General features: G+C 35.1%; 1 protein-coding gene across 1 annotated transcript in view; it reads left to right on the forward strand.

Moving 5' to 3' along the window:
* LOC105308890 (fibronectin type III domain containing protein 3C1-like) overlaps window positions 1-19,328 on the forward strand; it is a 43,017-nt gene that overhangs the window by 11,975 nt on the left and 11,714 nt on the right. Inside the window, exons 7-21 of the mRNA XM_011384952.2 lie at window positions 266-318; window positions 650-792; window positions 2,396-2,455; window positions 2,811-2,949; window positions 3,474-3,527; window positions 3,638-3,759; window positions 3,844-4,018; window positions 4,747-4,833; window positions 5,059-5,197; window positions 5,823-5,891; window positions 6,322-6,440; window positions 6,589-6,694; window positions 7,017-7,123; window positions 7,288-7,401; window positions 8,376-8,525. Coding sequence (XP_011383254.2) covers window positions 266-318; window positions 650-792; window positions 2,396-2,455; window positions 2,811-2,949; window positions 3,474-3,527; window positions 3,638-3,759; window positions 3,844-4,018; window positions 4,747-4,833; window positions 5,059-5,197; window positions 5,823-5,891; window positions 6,322-6,440; window positions 6,589-6,694; window positions 7,017-7,123; window positions 7,288-7,401; window positions 8,376-8,525 — 1,637 coding nt within the window. The remainder of the gene's footprint in view (window positions 1-265; window positions 319-649; window positions 793-2,395; window positions 2,456-2,810; window positions 2,950-3,473; window positions 3,528-3,637; window positions 3,760-3,843; window positions 4,019-4,746; window positions 4,834-5,058; window positions 5,198-5,822; window positions 5,892-6,321; window positions 6,441-6,588; window positions 6,695-7,016; window positions 7,124-7,287; window positions 7,402-8,375; window positions 8,526-19,328) is intronic.

A 19,328-nucleotide genomic window follows, 5' to 3' on the forward strand; every position in this document is an offset into this window, starting at 1 on the left:
TGTGGTTGCCTGTCAGTGAAACATTCCAAATTATAGTCCTAAAAAGTTCACATGATTTTACTTAAATTGGGGACATTTTTCATCTCTTGAGTTTGTTTAATAATGTACACTTTGACTGCTCTTTTCTTTTAAAACTTTCAATGTAAATTGCTACTAGGTGTTTAGTTTTCTTGATGATGTATTTCTAATTGTAAAATAGATACAGCTTATTTTGTTTTTGCCAATGTAATATTTTGTTTGAGGTGCTTTTTTCTTTTACTTTTAGAATGCAGAACAGAACATGGAAAGTCATGCTGTTTCAACATCAAGAAACCTGTAGTAAGTAACTAAAATGAATATTTAAGTATTTCTTTTAATTTACTTTATCACTCTAAAACATGCAAATTCACTGACATTTTTCTCTAGTACAGTTATAATTTGAAGCCCTTACCTGGTTAAAATTTCATAATCTCCTTTAGCCATTCAATATATAAAGATCCAATGTGTCATTGCTAAAGATAATATTAATGGCTCATTGTTTAATCACAGTATTTAAGTAACTAATATGAGGATATACTTAGCATCAAACGAAACCTAGGGCAAGATTACAGCATAAATTACCAATTATAAATTTTAAGTATCCTACTTGAATTTTTGTTATTTATTTTAGGTTTCCGATATTCAAACAAGATCTGCTGTTATTTCATGGGAACTGCATGGCTCTGAGAAATGTGATCATACTAAATCTCCTGTAACATTTGAATTGGCACTATCCAAGAGCAGTAAAAATGGAAAATATAAAAATGTGTACACGTAAGCCTTTCTTTTTAATCATCTCATATTTCTTATTCGATTCAAATAGTCTATCTAAACATGTAGACCTCAACTTATATCTGGGCTGAGTCCTAAAGATTCTTCTGTAATTTTTTCCAATCTTTGAATGCAATTTTCTACAGAGATAGTGGTGGTAAGTTGCAAGGTCAGTCACGAAATTCACTGAATCATGTTAGAGCTAAGAGGGACCTTAAGTAACAACTGGTCCCCTCTCTTGGTTTACAGCTTTTCTATTTGACAAGTTTAGACTAGGAGAAGAATAGGTTCCCTCCAATTCTTCCTTATCTTTTTCTCTCTTAGGTCACTTTAGGGAAGCAGTAAGTATCACAGGATGGCAGGCCATTGGGTATACAAGCGAGATATTTACATTTCAATGGAAATTTAAGACTTGGGATCTCCTGAGAATTTAATTACATGAGCTAGTTACAAAATTGAGCTATGATAGTAGTAACAGGATGATTTTAGGAATGTGCTCAGAATATAGAACCAGGACTAGGAAAGATATAGTGCAGGACACAGCAAGAGCATAACCAACTATTTAAAACAGATTCTTGACTGGATAGGGACATACAATCTGAAAAAGAGCATGCTGAGAGGAGAATCACAGTGAGAAGGAAATTCCAAGTAGGGAAGAAAAAGAAATTCCTTTGCCCACCAAACTAAACAAGAAATAAGTCAGAGACCTGGATCTCCATAGCAGTTTAAAAATCATAACACACCTTAAAGTTTATTTGCAGAATTTGTCATCTTTATTCAGATTCAAAGTGAAAATCTGAATGTAATTAGTTATTATGTAAAGTTTTATTTCTTTTATAATTGGCAGCTAGAAATTTTAAATTTAAGAATTACAATATACAATCTTTTATATTGGGTAGAGAGGTGAGAAGATGTAAAATGTGATGAATAGCTATTTATAAAGTTTTGCTTTAATTTACAGAGTGGTCTTTTTCTGGTGTTATGTATTTCACAAAAGTTGTTTTTTACAAAGATATGCTTGCCTATCTATACCTCTGATCACTCTGCAACCTTGAGTGGCCTTTGCTTAGACGTATCAGCCTTCGCTTAGAAGTAACAATCTTTTAGCTCTTTTTGGAAGATATTTCAGGGTTTAGAGCCTGAAGGAGCTACTTGAGGTGGTAGTGTACAGCTAGGTACTTATGACTGCTAGCTCAAGAAGATGTGTGGGAGCACAGCTACTCTATCCACTGTAGCAGACAGGTGCCCACTTAAGAAAGATTGCTCTTTGTGACTGAACAAATAAATTGCATGATGTATGGTGTTGTCTCTGAGCCTTTTCATATCAATGCTATTTAAAATAAGCTAAAAACAAATCTGTATTATTACAGTGTGAAGAAGTTGCAGTGGTAAAATGATGAAGTTTCATTTCTTAAAGCTGTATCAATTTGGCATGCCAATGAAGAATTTTGAATTATTAATATAATTTTTTGCATCAATATAAAATTATCTAAACTTCAGGGAGAATTGTGCTTCTTAGTTTATGAGTTGATTATATAAGATTAGGAATGTTACTTAGATATTAAATATGTATAAGATCTGTTATAAACAAAGGTTATCTTCACAGTGGTGATGGACTTACATTTACTCTACTTGAGCTACAACCATCCATGGCCTATTTTGTAAGGTAAGAACTCCATCCTACACATTCTCCTCCTACACTGTAGCCAGCCAGATTCCCCAGTCTGTCTCAGTTCATTACTTATGATTCTTGCAGTCAGCCTTGCTATACTTGCTAGCAGTGGCTTTTCCTTCAAGCTTCAAAGCAACCTCTCCAAATCCAGCATTAGTTCACTTTCTTTCATTTAGAGCAGGTGAAAGGGTGATTTGGGAGCCACTGACTGCAATGATTCAGCTTTGTGCTATTAGAAAATTTTTTTATAATTAACTTTTAAGAAATATATCTGGAAACTCTAGTATGCAATTTAATACATATGTTAAGATATATATTTGAAAGCTTACAATTGTCATTACATTTTTAGAATTACAGCCATAAGAGGCTCAGCACACAAAACCGTGTCTGAAGTGGTTAGCTTCACAACTCCAGGTTGCGAACCAGACCCTCCACTTGCACCCAAACTGATTAACCGATCCAAGAGCAGCCTGAATTTACAGTGGAAAGTAAGAATTTTACTGCCAAAACCTCTTCAACATATTTTTTTTAATTTAAAAACATTCTTTCTACTTTGTCTTGAATTTTAAATATGAAATTATGCACGCCTAATCTGACGTATTTCCCTAGCACTTTTCCTTCTCCATAATCATCTTTCTCCTCTGTCTATATCAAGCATCAAGTAAATTGGGAAATGTCAATCGGAATTTCAATAATTATTAAAAGTTGAAGTGTCAATTTTTACAACCTAATTTATTTATAATTGTAGCTACCAATAAGTCTACCTTTCAATTTACTTAAGGACTTTCTTCTTTTCATAAAATTTGAAAGACACAACAAAACATAATTTGGGCATATCTTATAGACTGTAAAAATTTCATTTTAATTTTAAAATCTGGATTGCTTCAAAAATAAAAGATTAATTTTACAATAATTTCTATCACTTTAATTTTATATCTCCTTATACACACATATATATATAAACACTGTGGGAAAAGAGCCTATCATAATCTTATCTTCCTGATATTTTTAGGGTTCCAATGATAATGGTTCCAAAATAAATGGCTTCCTTTTGGAATGGGATGAGGTAAACAGTTTTATTTTTAAAAACATTTGAACGTAAATTATTATTAACATTATGAATTTTTGTTATTTGTAGCATTTTATAATATTCTAATTTTTTTGTATATTATTAAGGGCAAAGGTGAAGACTTCAAAAGTTGCTATACTGGTACCATGAAACAGCATAAGATCCTTAAACTGAATGCTTCTACAAAATATTCATTCAGATTAGCTGCCAAAAATAACTTTGGCTTGAGGTATACTGAATTATTGCAATATTTAAAAGTCTATGCTTCAATAAGAACCTGAAACTAATTTTTCCATCTCGATTTATTTTTCAGTGATTTCAGTGAAATAGTAGTCTTCTATACATCAGGAAATATGCCTCCAACTCCTTTGCCACCTAAGCTAAAAGAAGCAGGAATCTGTACTTTGTCACTAGAGTGGTGTGCCCCAACTAACACAAACCTAAATGATAGCCTTACTTATGTACTAGAAATGGAAGAAGCAGGATCTGTAAGTTTTCTTTTCATATGTTTTAATCTTCAACTTTAGTCTTAGGTACATTTTATATGCATTTTACACTGAAAAAAAACTTTGATTAATTTAATTTATTCTCAAACTGCATGATTCTTTAGTCTCTGTGTTTTGGATGGGACCAATGCAGAAACAAGGTTAGGCAAGCCTGCACAGGGAGATCTGAAGGTACCCAAGTCCCTGTAAATTAGCTAGAAGCAGTAGCAGCCATAACAACAGAATAGAGAGACTCAGAGAAGTGTGTTAGTTCTTCAGCTTTGGGTCTATCCCCACCAACCTTGTCTGGTCACACAGATCCTCTGCATACTTCTACTAGGGCAAGCCCTTTCCTCATCTCCCTGGTATTCTGATGTGAGTGGGTGAACCGTATCATTCCATTCTGAACTTTCAAGTCTAAACTGAATAGGCTAGTCAACTTAAAAAGCAGCTATAAATTTAGTTATGTATATTTTGCCATATTTTAAATAAAGCAACTAACAAGAAGTGCTCTGTGTAAGTAATATGCTAAGTGCTTTCATATACATCATCTCATTACATTCTTAAAATTGGAGCCCTTTAAAGTAAAAATTATCTCCATTTTTATATAGAGAAACTGAGGTTCAGATTGATTAAGGGACTTGCTCGGGACCACCCAGATGGAAAATAAGTTAAAGTTGGAACTTAAACCCAGGCCTGCCTGATTCCTAAGTACACTCTTTCATTTCTAGGGGTTGGGCTTTAAACCTAAATACAATGGAGAAGATCTTTCATGCACTATAAAAAATCTTCAGAGAAGTACTACATACAAGTTCAGGGTATGTGGCTATAATTTATAAATTTCTTTTACATTTTAATATAAAATTATGCTCTTCACTAGAGATAAAAATGTGTCTATTTTGGTTGAAATTAAACCTTATTTTGCATTTAGTTCTCAAAAATTTTCAGTCAAGTAACTTGCTTTATATTATTTGCAACCTATACACATTTTCAAATCACACATTTATTTCTAGTGGTCAAACAAGGTATTCTCTTTTAAACAGATCTTTGCCTACAATATGGAGGGAAGGAGTAACCCCAGTGGAGAAGTAAAATATACTACCTGTCCAGATAACCCTGGACCCCCTAAAAAACCATATATAAAGGGAAAGATCCATGCACACAGAGTAAAAATTGGATGGGGTAAGTAATTTTTTTTTGTATTTAAAATTCACCCCCACTGCCTTACTATTAACTATTGAGAAGAAATCTAATTGCCCCTAGCTTTACAAAATATTCTCTTAATCATTTGTATATGAAATAGTTCACCATATAAGTTAGTTTAGTTGTAAACTGTATTGTTTTTTCTAGTTCTCTATTGCTATCTTATTAACTCATGAATGAACAAATTACTGAACTTTATATGGGCCTTTAAATTATGGTTATTCCAAGTAAGACTATATCTAATATAGGGGCCACTATTAGAAGAATACATCAATGGTAAATGTTAAGTTGACAAGAAATTATATTTATACAAATTTTGCCTCTAGACTGACAAAGTCAACTTTAAGATATGTATACTTAACATTTCAGTCTCTTCCAAAGAACTTTAAAATATTAATTAAATGCTTCATATCTAATATTCCAAGTACATAATCCATGTAACTTGGATTGTTTTTATCATCTTTGTTAATATCTGAATATTAATATCCTATTAAGTTTCATGTTTGTATTTTCCTCCCCTGTGAAAAAAATTTTACTATATGAGATAACATTCCACTGAAAGACTTTTAAGTTTGTTCAAGAATAATTTTATTTCTTTTTTCAGAACCACCCAAAGATAATGGTGGAACATATATTTCAAGTTACAGTTTAGAAGTTAATGAAAATTTGGATGGTAAGGCATCATGACTTTTGTTTTCATTTTGAAATAATTTTAGATTTTCCTAGAAGCTGCAAAATTAGTATACAGAATTTCCATGTATAACCTTCACTAAGCTCCTCTTAACACTAATATCTTATATAACCACCATGCAATTATCAAAACCGGAAACTGGCATTAGTACAATACTATTAACTAAACCCCAGAACTTACCTGGATTTCTCCAGTTTTTGGTCACAAATCATGTTTACTTATTAATCATTTATGATTTTATGATTAATTCTACAGGGAATATAAATAGTTGACTATTTTAAGTAGGTAATTGGACCACAGCTAATTTTCAAAATGGTTATTACTTAGTATATACATGAGATAACAACAAGAACTCATAAAACTTATAAGTTACTTATAAATAAATTGGATAAATTTGCTTTTATCCTTTCAGTAAATTTCTGGAACATAATCTACAATGGAACCATGAGGGAATTTCTATATGATCACCTGCAACCTGGTACTACATATAAACTGAGAGTCTTTTGCACTTCGCCCATAGGCCAAAGCCAGGTGAGGAAAGAGAAAGAGAAAAGTTTTTAAATTGAGAATTGTATCATATTACTGTATCATATGAACTGTATTATATTATATTACTCAATGTTTTACAAAACTGAACTTGAAGTCGTTATAGTCATAAGGTATTTTGTATTTTTCTTAGCCTTCAGATACATTGACTATTCAAACACCTACCCTCTCTCCTTCATCTTGCTGTCCTCCACCATCAAATGGTAAAGCCAAGTCCAAAGAAAACAGCATCCAATGTGGTGAGGCTTCTTGTATGATTTGAATGACTGACCTAAATTTCTTGTTTTATAACCTCTGCTTTTTATATATTAAATGTTATTAAAGCAGAGCAAATGGTTTTCTTGTGCTACAAAATCAAATAATGTTTAGGAAATGATTTCTTTTTAATTGAAATTATAAAATTTCTTAAAATCTGGAAATTAAATTAAAAAGTTAATTGGCATAAATTAATATAATTAGAATTCTGTTACTTTGTTTTCACAGTCTTCTTATTTTGTATTATTTTAAAGAAGCATCCTTAAAATTACATGAAAAAAATTTGTTTATTTTACATATTTTTAGACAATCCTCCTCCTAATAGAAGCTCTGAAGCACTTACATATGCCAAAAAGGCAAAAGAGAACCAAGATGACACACAAGAGAACTCTGGCTCTGAAGCAAGATGCACAGTGAGTAAATAGAGATGGGGTAATTATATTTTTCAGTTAATTCATTTTTAGTTCATTTCACTTTGGATGAATATATGCTTCTACTTCCTGTCAAGGTGGGGAGTGACCATGCCTACACAATAATTTGTGTGTTTGCTTATTTGTTTGTTTATGTTTATTTGTAGTTTGGATCTCATTCAACGAGCTGTGAAACTATGCCAGGCCCAAGCCCTCCTTCTCAATGTGGTACACCTGTGCTTACCTGCAAAGGTTCAACCTGTGTTGTTATTAGTTGGGGAGTATGTTATCAATTTATTTTTATTATCTTTGGTGATATAAAAGCACAATAATTGGTTTAGAAAGTTTTTTGAAAGTCTAGAACATCCTAAGAAGTCAGACTTTAGATTAGGGTTCCATAAATTTTGACCATGATTCTAGAACACACTAGTGCTAGACCTGATAGTAGTGCTATTAGGAAGGCTAAGACTATGGTAACCCTGCTTTCCAGATCCTATAATGAAAGATAATAAACTTGGAAAACCAAACAGACAATCAATAGGTAACAAATTAAATTTTTAAAATCAAAATAAGACATAATAAAATTAAATCAATTTATAGAACTTAAGATTTTTTGAAAAGCTTCATTAGGAAATCTCTGGTAGTATTTGTACGTAACTCTATAGTATGACACATAAGAAATGTGACTATGAGGTAATGAAACTTTTGAAAATAACAATTTTTATATTCATGTGAATATCTTCCCAATCAAACTAATCAAGCTCAAAAGATAAGATTTGGACTAGTTATGAAGTCAACTAAATACCTTTGAATTTTTCTTCCCTTTTTCCCCAGACTCTAGCAGAGGGTTTTTGGCATTGACACTAAAGCTTTAATCTGATAATAATAAATGACATGTCTGATTGCATCACTGTGCAAAAGCCAGAGTACTGGTGTTTGTGTTTGATTCCACTGATCAATAGCAATATTAAGCAGCATCAATATATCTAAGTTTGCTCATTTTTAAGTAACTCATTTGAAAATAATGTTAATAAATTAAGAATAGTAATTCATCAAATATGTGGGATTAGTCAATCCTTTATCTTAATTTTATTTGAGCCTTTTAATATTAATTATAGCTTTCTGTCTTATGTTTAATTATTTCTACACTTGTCTATTTCATACCATGAAATCGAAAGGAACATGTAACTTTCCACAGTATCTAGTAAGTGAACACTAACAGAAAGAATCAATATCTGTTTGTTGCATCTTTCAGATTCCTGTATGTAATGGTGCTGAAATCATTGATTACAGACTAGAATGGGGACAAACTGAAGAATCAATGCACTTGATTTACACTGGCCCTTGTCTGAGCTATGAAGTTAAAAGTCTCATTCCTGCAACTACGTATTTTTGCAGAGTTCAGGTAATCGTGACAGTTCTTCCAATGTAAATAAGGCAACAGCTATTAACTTATGTTATCTACATTCATGATACTGGCACCATTTCCAGTGTAGAAACCAGAAGGGGATCACAGACTTCTAAATCTTAAATATTCCCCATATTCAGTAACAACATTCTAAGCTCCTTCACCTTACATTTAAACCCCACATAATCTGGCACCTACTTCCTATTCCAACTTGATCTGCCATTATTTTCTCTACAGTTACGTATTTCCAGAATTTTCCTGAACTTAATCACCTGAAATGCTTGTTTAAAAACACTGATTTCTGCACCTTTACTTAGACCTATTAATCAAAATTTCTAATCCAAAGACTTGCTAATCTATGTATTTAAAAAGCACCCAAAGGGATAATTATTATCAATTAGTATAAACTACATAAACTATTTCAAACAAGTTTACTCTACCACTGCCCCCAAGTATGCCTTGTACATTTATTCATACTGTGTTGCCTCTCTTGTCCCATAAAACCAAGCTTTTATATAAATGTTTCCCTGAAAACTTTAGCTGGGAGTGATCTCTTCCTCTTCTGAGCTACTAGAATTATAAGCCTCCTAACTCTCAGGTTTGGGGAGATAATCCAAATTTAAAACAACCTGATATGTTATCCCTATAAAGTTAAGCCATCAAACTCTAGGAGCCCTAATACTGGCATCTAAACTGCATCTCCCAGATTGCCTTTCACAACTGGAAGTTGCTTTTTAAAAATCTTGTCAGATTTCTGGGTGTCTCTATTTTTTGTGTTGAAAAAATGTTTTCACAATATATATTTATTAGTTAGAATGCCACCACAATAGTCCAAAGGATAGGTTGGCTACTGCAGTAGGAAAGCTGAAATGTTAATAGATTTGAAAGATATTAAAGGTAAAAATCAGTGAAATGGGTTCCTGCCAAGACAGAATATCCCCACACCTCCCAGGCTGTCCTTACAACTGAAAAACCCTGAACATGACACAACAAACAAGCATAGGATGACTGAATGATGGAAAGAAAAATGTGGAAAAAGATCCTAGGGACCTCATAAATTGAGGAACAGCATAGTGTTGAGCCCTCTAGGTTTTCTTATCACCTCCCACATATCCAAAAAAAGGTGCAGGAGAAGTCTCTGACTCCAAACTGCCAACAGGGACAGACAGGAAAAAAAACTCCCAAAAAAAGCCTTTTCCCCGTGCCAAGGAAAATGACTGGGAAATGGTAGCCTAACAACAGAAAATATTACCTACCTTACTCTGGCCAAACATCAATGGAAAAACCACACACACCCCTGCCCTTCCCCACCCCTGAAGTTTCAACAGGCCGAGTAGAAAGCTGATCATCCAATTCACCCCAGAAGCAAGCAACATGCTTTAATTTCCCTACCCAGAGGTTTCAGTTTGGGCAGGGCCAAGCAGAGGGTTAATCTTCTATCCCCTGCTTGGCAGAAGCAGGCAGTGTTCTGCTCCCATTCCAACTGGTGTCAGTATAGCCAAGCAAGGAGCTTACGATTGCCCATAACTCTGAGAGAAGCAGGCAGCAGTACTCTAATTCCCCAGCAGGGATAGTGTTGGCAAGCTGAGCCTCCACTCCCATCCAGTAGCAAGAGACTGAAAAGACGATATGATTTGGACTATTTAGCACTCTACAGCTACTCCTGTGTCAGTGAGGCCCAGTTGGAAGCTAAACCTACACTTCCACCTACCAACAAACTGAAACAGGATATGGGAAGCAGGGCTAGTCAGCACTCAGGTCCCCCCTTATTTGCTGTCAGCGAGGTCCAGTAGAGAGCTTAGCCCCCATCTCTACTCAGCATCACAGAGAAAGATCTAGGCGGTGAAATGCTATGTTAACTGGCACTCCACTCCCCGACTCTTTCCCTTGGTGACAAGACCCAGGTGGGAGCTGGACTTCCATTACCACCTTGCAGGAACACAGAGGTGTTAGCCTTGCACTTCCCCCTCCCCATGGTATCAGAAGGGCCCAGTGGAGAGCTGGGCTTACACCAGTACTCAGAGACAGTGATGCAATACAAATAGTTACCCTGCTTTTGCTGGAAAGGTATCAAAGGGGCCTAGACAAGAGCTGAACTTCCATCCTACCCAAGCTTTGTACTATACCTCCAATACCTTTGTACTAAACAAAATGATTAAGTCCCAGATTCTCATAATATTCAAAATGTCCAGAATAATCATTTGTCATTACAAGAACCAGGAAAGTCACAACTTAAATGACAAAAAACAATTAACAGACTCAATGATTAATTAGAGGTTTGAATTATCTGACAAGGATTTAAGCAGCTATTAAAAATAAAATACTTCAACGAGCAATTGTAAGTTATCTTGAAACAAATGAAAAAAATATTTTTAAAATCTCAGCAAAGAAACAGAAATTATAGAAAAGAACCAAATGGAAATTATAGAACTTAAAAATACAATAACCAAAATAAAAACCTTACTAGATGGGCTCAAAAGTACAGTGGAGATCACAGAAGATAGAATCAGTGAACTTAAGGACAGATTAATAGAATTTACCCAATCTAAACACCAGAAAGGATTTAGAAAGAATAAACTGAACAGAGTCTCAGGGACATAAGGGATAATAACAAAAGAGCTAATAGTCTTATCATTAAATTCCCAGGGAGAGAAAAGAGTGGGAATGAAAAATTATGCAAAGAAATTAGGAAAACTTCCCAATTTAGGGAAAAACATAAATCGACAAATTCAAAAAGCTAAGCAAATTCAAAGTAGGATAAAAAAATAAATAAAACAAAGAAATCCACACCACTGAAACACATAATTAGATTTCTGAAAACAAAGGACAAAGAAAAAAATCTTGAAAGCACCCAGAGAGAAATGGTACATTACTTACAGGTAAACACCAATTCAAATGAGCAAAGGTATCTCATCTGAAACCACAGAGGCCAGAAAGAAGTGACGCACATTTTTCAAGTACTGAAAGAAATGATCTGTTAAGTGCAAACTATATTTAGCAAAAACTAACCTTCAGAAGTGAAAAAGAAATAAAGACATTCATAGATTAAGATAAACTAATAATTTCTTGCCAATAAACCTACCTTTAAAAAATAGCTACAGAAAGTACTCTAGATAAAAAGGAAATGATAACATAAGGCTTGGAACTTCAGAAAAGAAATAACATTGGGGTTCTGTTCCAAGATGGTGACATTAAGAGGCTCCTGAACGCAATTTCCTCCCATAGACACACTAAAACTACAGAAACTAGCTGAGCAACTCATTGGGCAAATGAGAAAAATATCTACATCAAAATGGGCAGGAGAGGCTGAGATACACACTCACCATAAACCCCACATCTAGCACAGCAACTTACAATTAGAAAGGAACTCATAACTTACAGCTTCTCCCTAGGTAGTGAAGAGTCTAGATCAAACATATAGCACCCTAACTTTTAAGATTTCCACCTAAGGGATGAGCCCTCAAAACATCTAATTCTGAAAGCCAATGGGACATTCATCCAGAAGACCCAGAGGAACTTGCAGTTGTGGATGCCAGAGTACTGTAGCAAACAAAGAAACAGTTTTTAACTGGCTGTTGCCTCAGGGCTCAGCACAGAGGCAGCAGTCAGAAATAACCACCTCCAGATCTTTCCCTGAAAGTGCTTGATTTGCATATCTTAAAAGATGAAGTCTGAATCTAGTGCTGACTGAGATCAGCACCTTTGGGATACTGACAGATCTTGGCACACCCTGAACTATTGGGAACTACTGAAAACAAAGAAAGCGGCTTGAACAATCACTAAGGTTTTAGAGAATATAAGGACTTAGGGCCAGGCAGAACAATAAGGTTCATCTCCTGCATGAGGCCACTCCTTCAAGACCAGGAAAGGTGGCTGTTTTACCTAATGTTTTACGCGCGTGCGCACACGCACACGCACACACACACACGCACACGCGCGCGCGCACACACACACACACACACACACACACACACAGAGCATGGAGAGTCAGGGGAAATGAAGAAATAGAGGAAAATGTTCCAAGTAAAAGAACAAAAGAAAACTCCAGAAACAGCCCTGCATGAAATGGAGATAAGTATTTTACTTCATAGAGTTCAAAATAATTATAAAGATGCTCACCAAGGTCAGGAGAACAATGCATGGACTAAGTAAGAATTTCAACAAAGAGATAGAAAGGTAAAAAGTATCAAACAAATCACATCAGGGAAGAATATAACAACTGAACTGAAAATTTCAATAGAGTATTTAACAACAGATAAGATCAAGTGGAAATAAGGCTCAGCAAATGAAACAGGACAGTACAGCTCATTCAATCAGAGAAGCAAAAAGAGAAAAGAAGGAAAAGAATGAAGATAGCATAGGGGACTGATAGGATGCTATCAAGGAGACCAATATTTGCATTATATGGATCCCAGGAGGAGAAAGAGAAAATGGCAGCTTATTCAAAGAAATAATAGTTTAAAACTTCCTTAAACTGGGGGAAGAAACAGACATCCAGGTCTAGGAAGCCTAGAGACTTCCAAATAAGATAATCCCAAAAGATCCACACAACGCACATAATTAAATTGTAAAAAGTTTAAGACAAGAGAATCTCAAAAGCAGCAAGAGAAAAACAATTTGTTGTATATAAGGGAACCCCCAAAAGACTACCAACAGATTTTTCAGCAGAAACATGATATATTCAAAGAGCTGAAGGAAAAGAACTGCCAACCAGGAATATTCTACCAACAAAGCTGTCCTTCCGAATTGAAGGAGACATCAAGAGTTTTCCAGATAAGCAAAAGATGAAGGAGTTCATCACCACTAGATCGACCTTACAAGAAATGTTAAAGTGACTTCTTTAAGATGAATGAAAAGATGCTAATATGTAACAGGAAAACATATCATAATATAAATCTCACTGGTAAAGGTAAATACATAGTTAAACAGAAATGAGTATATCACTTATAAATCTAGTGTGAAAGTTAGACAAAATTACTAAAAATTAACTATAATTACAACAATTTGTTAACAGATACAAAAGATAAAAGATATAAATTGTGACATCAAAGACATAAAAGGATACAGAGTAAAAATATACATTTTAACTATGTGTTCAAGCTTGTTAATATCACCTTTAAATAGACTGTTATAAGATGCCTTATATAAACTTCAAAGTGATCACAAAGCAAAAACCTGTAATATACACACTAACGATAAAGAGAAAGGAATCTAAGCATACCACTATACAAAATCATCAAATCATAAAGAGAGCAAGAGAAGAAACAAAAGAATTGGAAAGCAGCAAGAAAACAATGAACACAATGACAAAAGTAAGTCTAAACCTATCAATAACTACTTTAAATGTAAATGGACTAAGTTCTCTAGTCAAAAGGCACAGTGGCTGAATGGACAAAATAACAAGACCCAACTATATGCTGCCTACAAGAGATTTACTTCAGCTTTAAGGACACACACAAACTGAAAGTGAATAGAAAAAGATATTCCATGCATGTGAAAACCAAAAGAAGTCAAGGGTAGCTATACTACTTTTTTCAATTACAGTTGATATACAATATTATATTAGTTTCAGGTGTAAACAGATTAGACGTTTATATAACTTACAAAGTGATCACCCTAAAAAATCTAGTACCTATCTGACATTATACATACTTATTACATTATTGGCTATATTCCTTATGCAATACCTTACATCCCCATGACTATTTTGTAACTACTAATTTGTATTTCTTAATCCCTTCCCCTTTTTTACTCACCACCCAACTCCCCCCATCTGACAACTCTCAAAATGTTCTCTGTATCTATGAGTTTGTTTCTGTTTTGTTTATTTTGTTCTTTAGATTCCACATAACAAATCATATGGCATTTGTCCTTCTCTAACTTATTCTACTCAGCACATTACCATTGAGGTCCATCCATGTTGTTACAGATGGCAAGATTTCATTCTTCTTTATGGCTGAGTAATATTCCATTGCATATGTATACCACTTCTTTATCCATTCATCCATTAATGGATATCTATATTGCCTTAATGTCTGGGCTACTGTAAATGCTGCAATGAACATATGGATTCACATGTCATTTCAAAGTAGTGTTTTGGGCTTCTTCAGATAAATAATCAGAAGTGAAATGACTGGGTCCTTCTTTGTCTTTTGTTATAGCCTTTGTGTGAAAGTCTATTTTGTCTGATTATAATTATTGCTACCCCAGCTTGTTTTTTACTTCCGTTTTCATGAAATACCATTTCCCATGCCTTTACTTTCATTCTGTGTGTGTCTCTTGATCTAAAGTGAGTCTCTTGTATGCAGCATATGTAGAGGCCTTATGTTTTAATTACTCGGCCACCCTCTATCTTTTGATCAGAGCATTTAATCCATTTACATTTAAAGTAATTGTTGCTAGATATGTACTTATTGCCATTTTATTATTCATCATTTTTATCTTTTTTTTTTTTCTTTTCTCTTCTACTTAAAAAAAAAAAATCCCTTTAACGTTTTTGGTAATATTGGTTTGGTGATGATAAACTCCTCCAGCTTTTTCTTGTCTGGGAAGCTCTTTAACTGTCCTTCAATTCTAAATGATACATTTACTGGGTAGAGTAATTTTGGTTATAGGTCCTTTCTCTTCATCACTTTGAATATTTGATGTCAATTCCTTCTGGCCTGCGAAGTTTCTGTTGAGAAATCAGTTCACAGTCTAATAGGAGATCCCTTGTAGGTAAATGCTTTTCTCTTGCTTCAAGATTCTTTGTCTTTAACATTTGGCATTTTAATTATAGTGCATCTTGGTGTAGACCTCTTTGGATTCATCTTGTTTGAGACTCTCTGAGTTTCCTGGACTTGTATGTCTATTTCCTTCCCCGGGTTAAGGAAGTATTCATCATTATTTCTTCAAATAAGGTTTCAACATTTTGCTCTCTTCTCCTTCTGGTACCCCTATGTTGGTACGCTTGATGTTGTCCCAGAGATCCCTTAAACTATCCTCATTTTTTTTATTCTGTTTTTTTGTTGCTGTTCAAATTGGGTGTTTTCTGCTAACTTATCTTCCAAATCACTGATTTGATCCTCTGCTTCATCTAATCTACTGTTAATTCCCTCTAATATATTCTTTATTTCAGTAATTGTATTCTTCATTTCTGACTGGCTCTTTTTTATGTTTTCTATATCCATTTTTATGTTTCCTATCTCTTTGTTGAAATTCTGAAATCACTGAACATCCTTATAAACAGTGTTTTGAACTCTGCATCTGGTATACTGATTTTCTCCTTTTGTTTAGTTCTTTTTCTAGAGCTTTGTCTTGTTCTTTCATTTGAGACATGTTTCTTTGACTTCCCATTTTGGCTGCCTTCCTGTGTTTGTTTCTATGTATTAAGTAGAGTTACTACATCTTCCAGTCTAGGTAGAGTGGCTTTATGTAGTAGGTTTTCTGTAGGGCCCAGTAGCAGAGTCTCCCTGCTCACCTGAGCTGAGTGCTGCAGGTGTGTCCCCTGTGTGAGTTGTATGTGTCCTCCTGTTGTAGTTGAGCCTTGGTTGCTGTTGGCACATCAATGGGAGGGATGGACTTTCAGGTGGACTGGTTGTAAGGACTGGCTATGACTACAATGGAGAAGCTGTTGTGCAGGGGCTGACCCTACAGAGCAGGATTCACTTTAGCAAGGCTCTAGAGCCTGCCCAATCTGCCATTTGTGTGTGTTATCCACATAGGCGGCCAGGTGGTGCTCTGGCACAGCCAAAGTCTGCCAATAGGCATGCCTGCCCTGGGGCCTCCTGGGAGGTACACCACCACAAGTCAAGTTCAGCCGCCACCTGTACCCTGCCTGGGGCTACCTGGCATGAGCCACAAAGCAATTGGCAGATAGCAGATAGCTACCACCTACGCTGGGCTCTGAGGTACCTATAAGAGGCCAAGCCTTGAACTGAGACTGGCTGCTGCCAGTACCAGTGTTGGGGGTGCTAAGCAAGTGGTACAGGGCATGCTGAGGCCTGATGCTGCTTGTTTGGGTTTTGTGAACCTTTGAGAGATTTTAGGAAAGTCCGCAGCATGAGCAAAGACAGGCTCTTTGTGTGGAAAAGCCACTGGAAGCAGCTTGGGTGGGCCCACAAGTTGGGTGGAGCAGTATCAGGGAATTATTAAGTGGGGTGAACTGTTTTAGCTAAGTTGATGGAGACTCAGGTATGGTGCCCACCTGCATGTGCAGGGTGAGGGGAGGGTTCAACAAAGGAACAATGGCTCCTGCCAGCACTTATGTCTAGAAGAACATTGCCTCTCCAGTCCTTACTCTGAAGCCAGACAATTCAGTTACTCCTACTATGTCTCTGGTGCCTTCTTGAGCAGCTGCCACAATGCTGGAGCTCAAAGCAAGTGAGTCTGTCAGCAAGTAAGAATGTGCCCTTAAAGGGAATGCCTGGCACTCCACCCACCTTCAGTCTCACTTGGCCACAATCTCCGCTGGTTTTCACAGCCAGAAGTTATGAAGACTTCTCTTTATGGCACTGGAACCCTGGGGCGGGAAGCCTGGTGCAGGCTGGAACCCCTCGCACCTCAGTGGGGATCTCTGCAGTTGAGGTATCCCTCCCAATTTTTAACCATCACACATGGGCGTGGGACCAGCCTATTCTGTGTCTCTGCCTTTCCTACCAGTCTTGATGTGGCTTCTTCTGTTATAGGAATTCTGTTCAGCTAAACTTCAGCTAAACTTTTTCAATGATGGTTGCTCTGTAGTTTAGTTGTAATTTTGAAGTGGTCATGAGAGGAGGTGAGCACAGCCTTTACCTGCTGCACCACCTTGACCAGAAATCTCAGGGATAGCTATATTTACATAATAAAATTTCAAAATAATTTTCAATAAAATAGGTTTTCAACCAAAGACTGTATTAAGAGATAAAGAAGGTCATTATATAATGAAAAGGAGGTCAATCCAATAAGAAGATATACCATTTATAAATACTGATGCACCTGACATAAGAGCACCTAAATATATAAAGCAAATACTAACAGACCTGAAAGGATAAATAAACAGCAATTCATTAATAGTAGGGAACTTTAGTATCCCACTTTCAACAATGGATAAATGATCTACAGAGGAAATCAAAAAGAAAACATTGGACTTAAGCTTCACACTAGACCAGATGGACTTAACAGACATTTACAAAACATTCTGTCCAACAGCAGAATTTCTACACATTCTTCTCAAGCACATATAGAACAGCACTCAGATAAATCATGTTATGTGACAAAAAGATCTCAATAAATTTAAAAATACTGAAATATTGAGCATAGCATATTTTCTCACCACAGTGGTATAAAACTAGAAATCAATTACAAGAAAAAATTGGAAAATTTAAATATATGGAGATTAATCAATATGCTACTGAATAGCCAAAGGGTCAAAGAAGACAAAAGAGAACTCAAAAAATATCTTGAGACAAATGAAAATGGGCATACAGCATACTTATGGGATGCAGCAAAAAGAGTTATAAGAGAAAAGCTTATAGTGATAAATGTCCGCAATAAGAAAAAAAATAAACAACCTAACTTTATAATTCAAGGAATGAGAAAAAGAACAATTTAAGCCTAGTAGAAGGATGGAAATAATAAAATAAACTAATAATGATCTAGTAGAAGGAAATAAAGATCAGAGTGGAAATAAATGATTAGAGACTAAAAAGACAACAGAAGAGATCAATCGTATGATCCTCTAAATAGATGTAGAAAAAGTACCTAACAAAACTTTACATCCATTCATGATTTAAAAAAAAACTCTCTACAAAGTGGGTAGAGAGGGAACATATTTCAACATAATAAAAGCCATATATTACAAGCCCAGATCTAACACTCAGTAGTGAAAACCCTAAAGCTTTTCCACTAACATCAGGAACAAGACAAGGATGTCCATTCTTACCGCTTTTATTCAACATAGCACTAGAAGTCCCAGCCAGAGCAACTAGACAAGAAAAAGAAAACAGCATCCAATCAGAAAGAAGTAAAACTGTCTCTATTTGCAGATGACATGATATTGTATATAGAACACTCTAAAGACTCCACCAAAATCTTGTTAGAATTAGTGACTGAATTCAGTATAGTTACAGGATACATAATCAATACACAATAATCACTTGTGTTTCTACATACTAATCCATAGTATCAGAAAGAGAAATTAAGAAAATAATCCCATTTACAATTGCATCAAAATGAATAAAATACCCAAAAATAAGTTTAAGATGAAAGATCTATATGCTGAAACTGTAAGACATTGATAAAAGAAACTGAGGAAGACAAATATAAATGGAAAGATAGTCCATGCTCATGGATTAGAAGAATTAATATTGTTAAATTGTCCATACTACCCAAAGCAATCTGCGGATTCAATGCAACCCCTATCAAAATACCAATGGCATTTTTTCACAGAAACAGAACAAACAATTCTAAAATTTACATGGAACCACAAAAGCCCTCAAATAGCCAAAGCAATCCTGAGAAAGAACAACAAAGTGGAGGCATAACTCTAACTGATTTCAAACTATATTACAAAGCTATAGTAATCAAAACAGTAAGGTATTAGCAGAAAAACAGACACATAAATCAATGGAACAGAATTGAGTGCTCAGAAATAAACCCATGCATATATGGCTAATTAATTTATGACAAAGGAGCCAAGAATACACAATGGGGGTGGATCATCTCTTCTAAATGTTGAACTGGACTGCCACATGCAAAAGAAACTAACCCTCTATTTACACCATATACAACAATCAACCTACAAGGGATTAATGACTTGAACATAAGACCTAGAACCATAAG

This window comes from Pteropus vampyrus, unplaced genomic scaffold (genome assembly GCF_000151845.1).
Source record: "Pteropus vampyrus isolate Shadow unplaced genomic scaffold, Pvam_2.0 Scaffold635, whole genome shotgun sequence".
Lineage (NCBI taxonomy): Eukaryota > Metazoa > Chordata > Mammalia > Chiroptera > Pteropodidae > Pteropus > Pteropus vampyrus.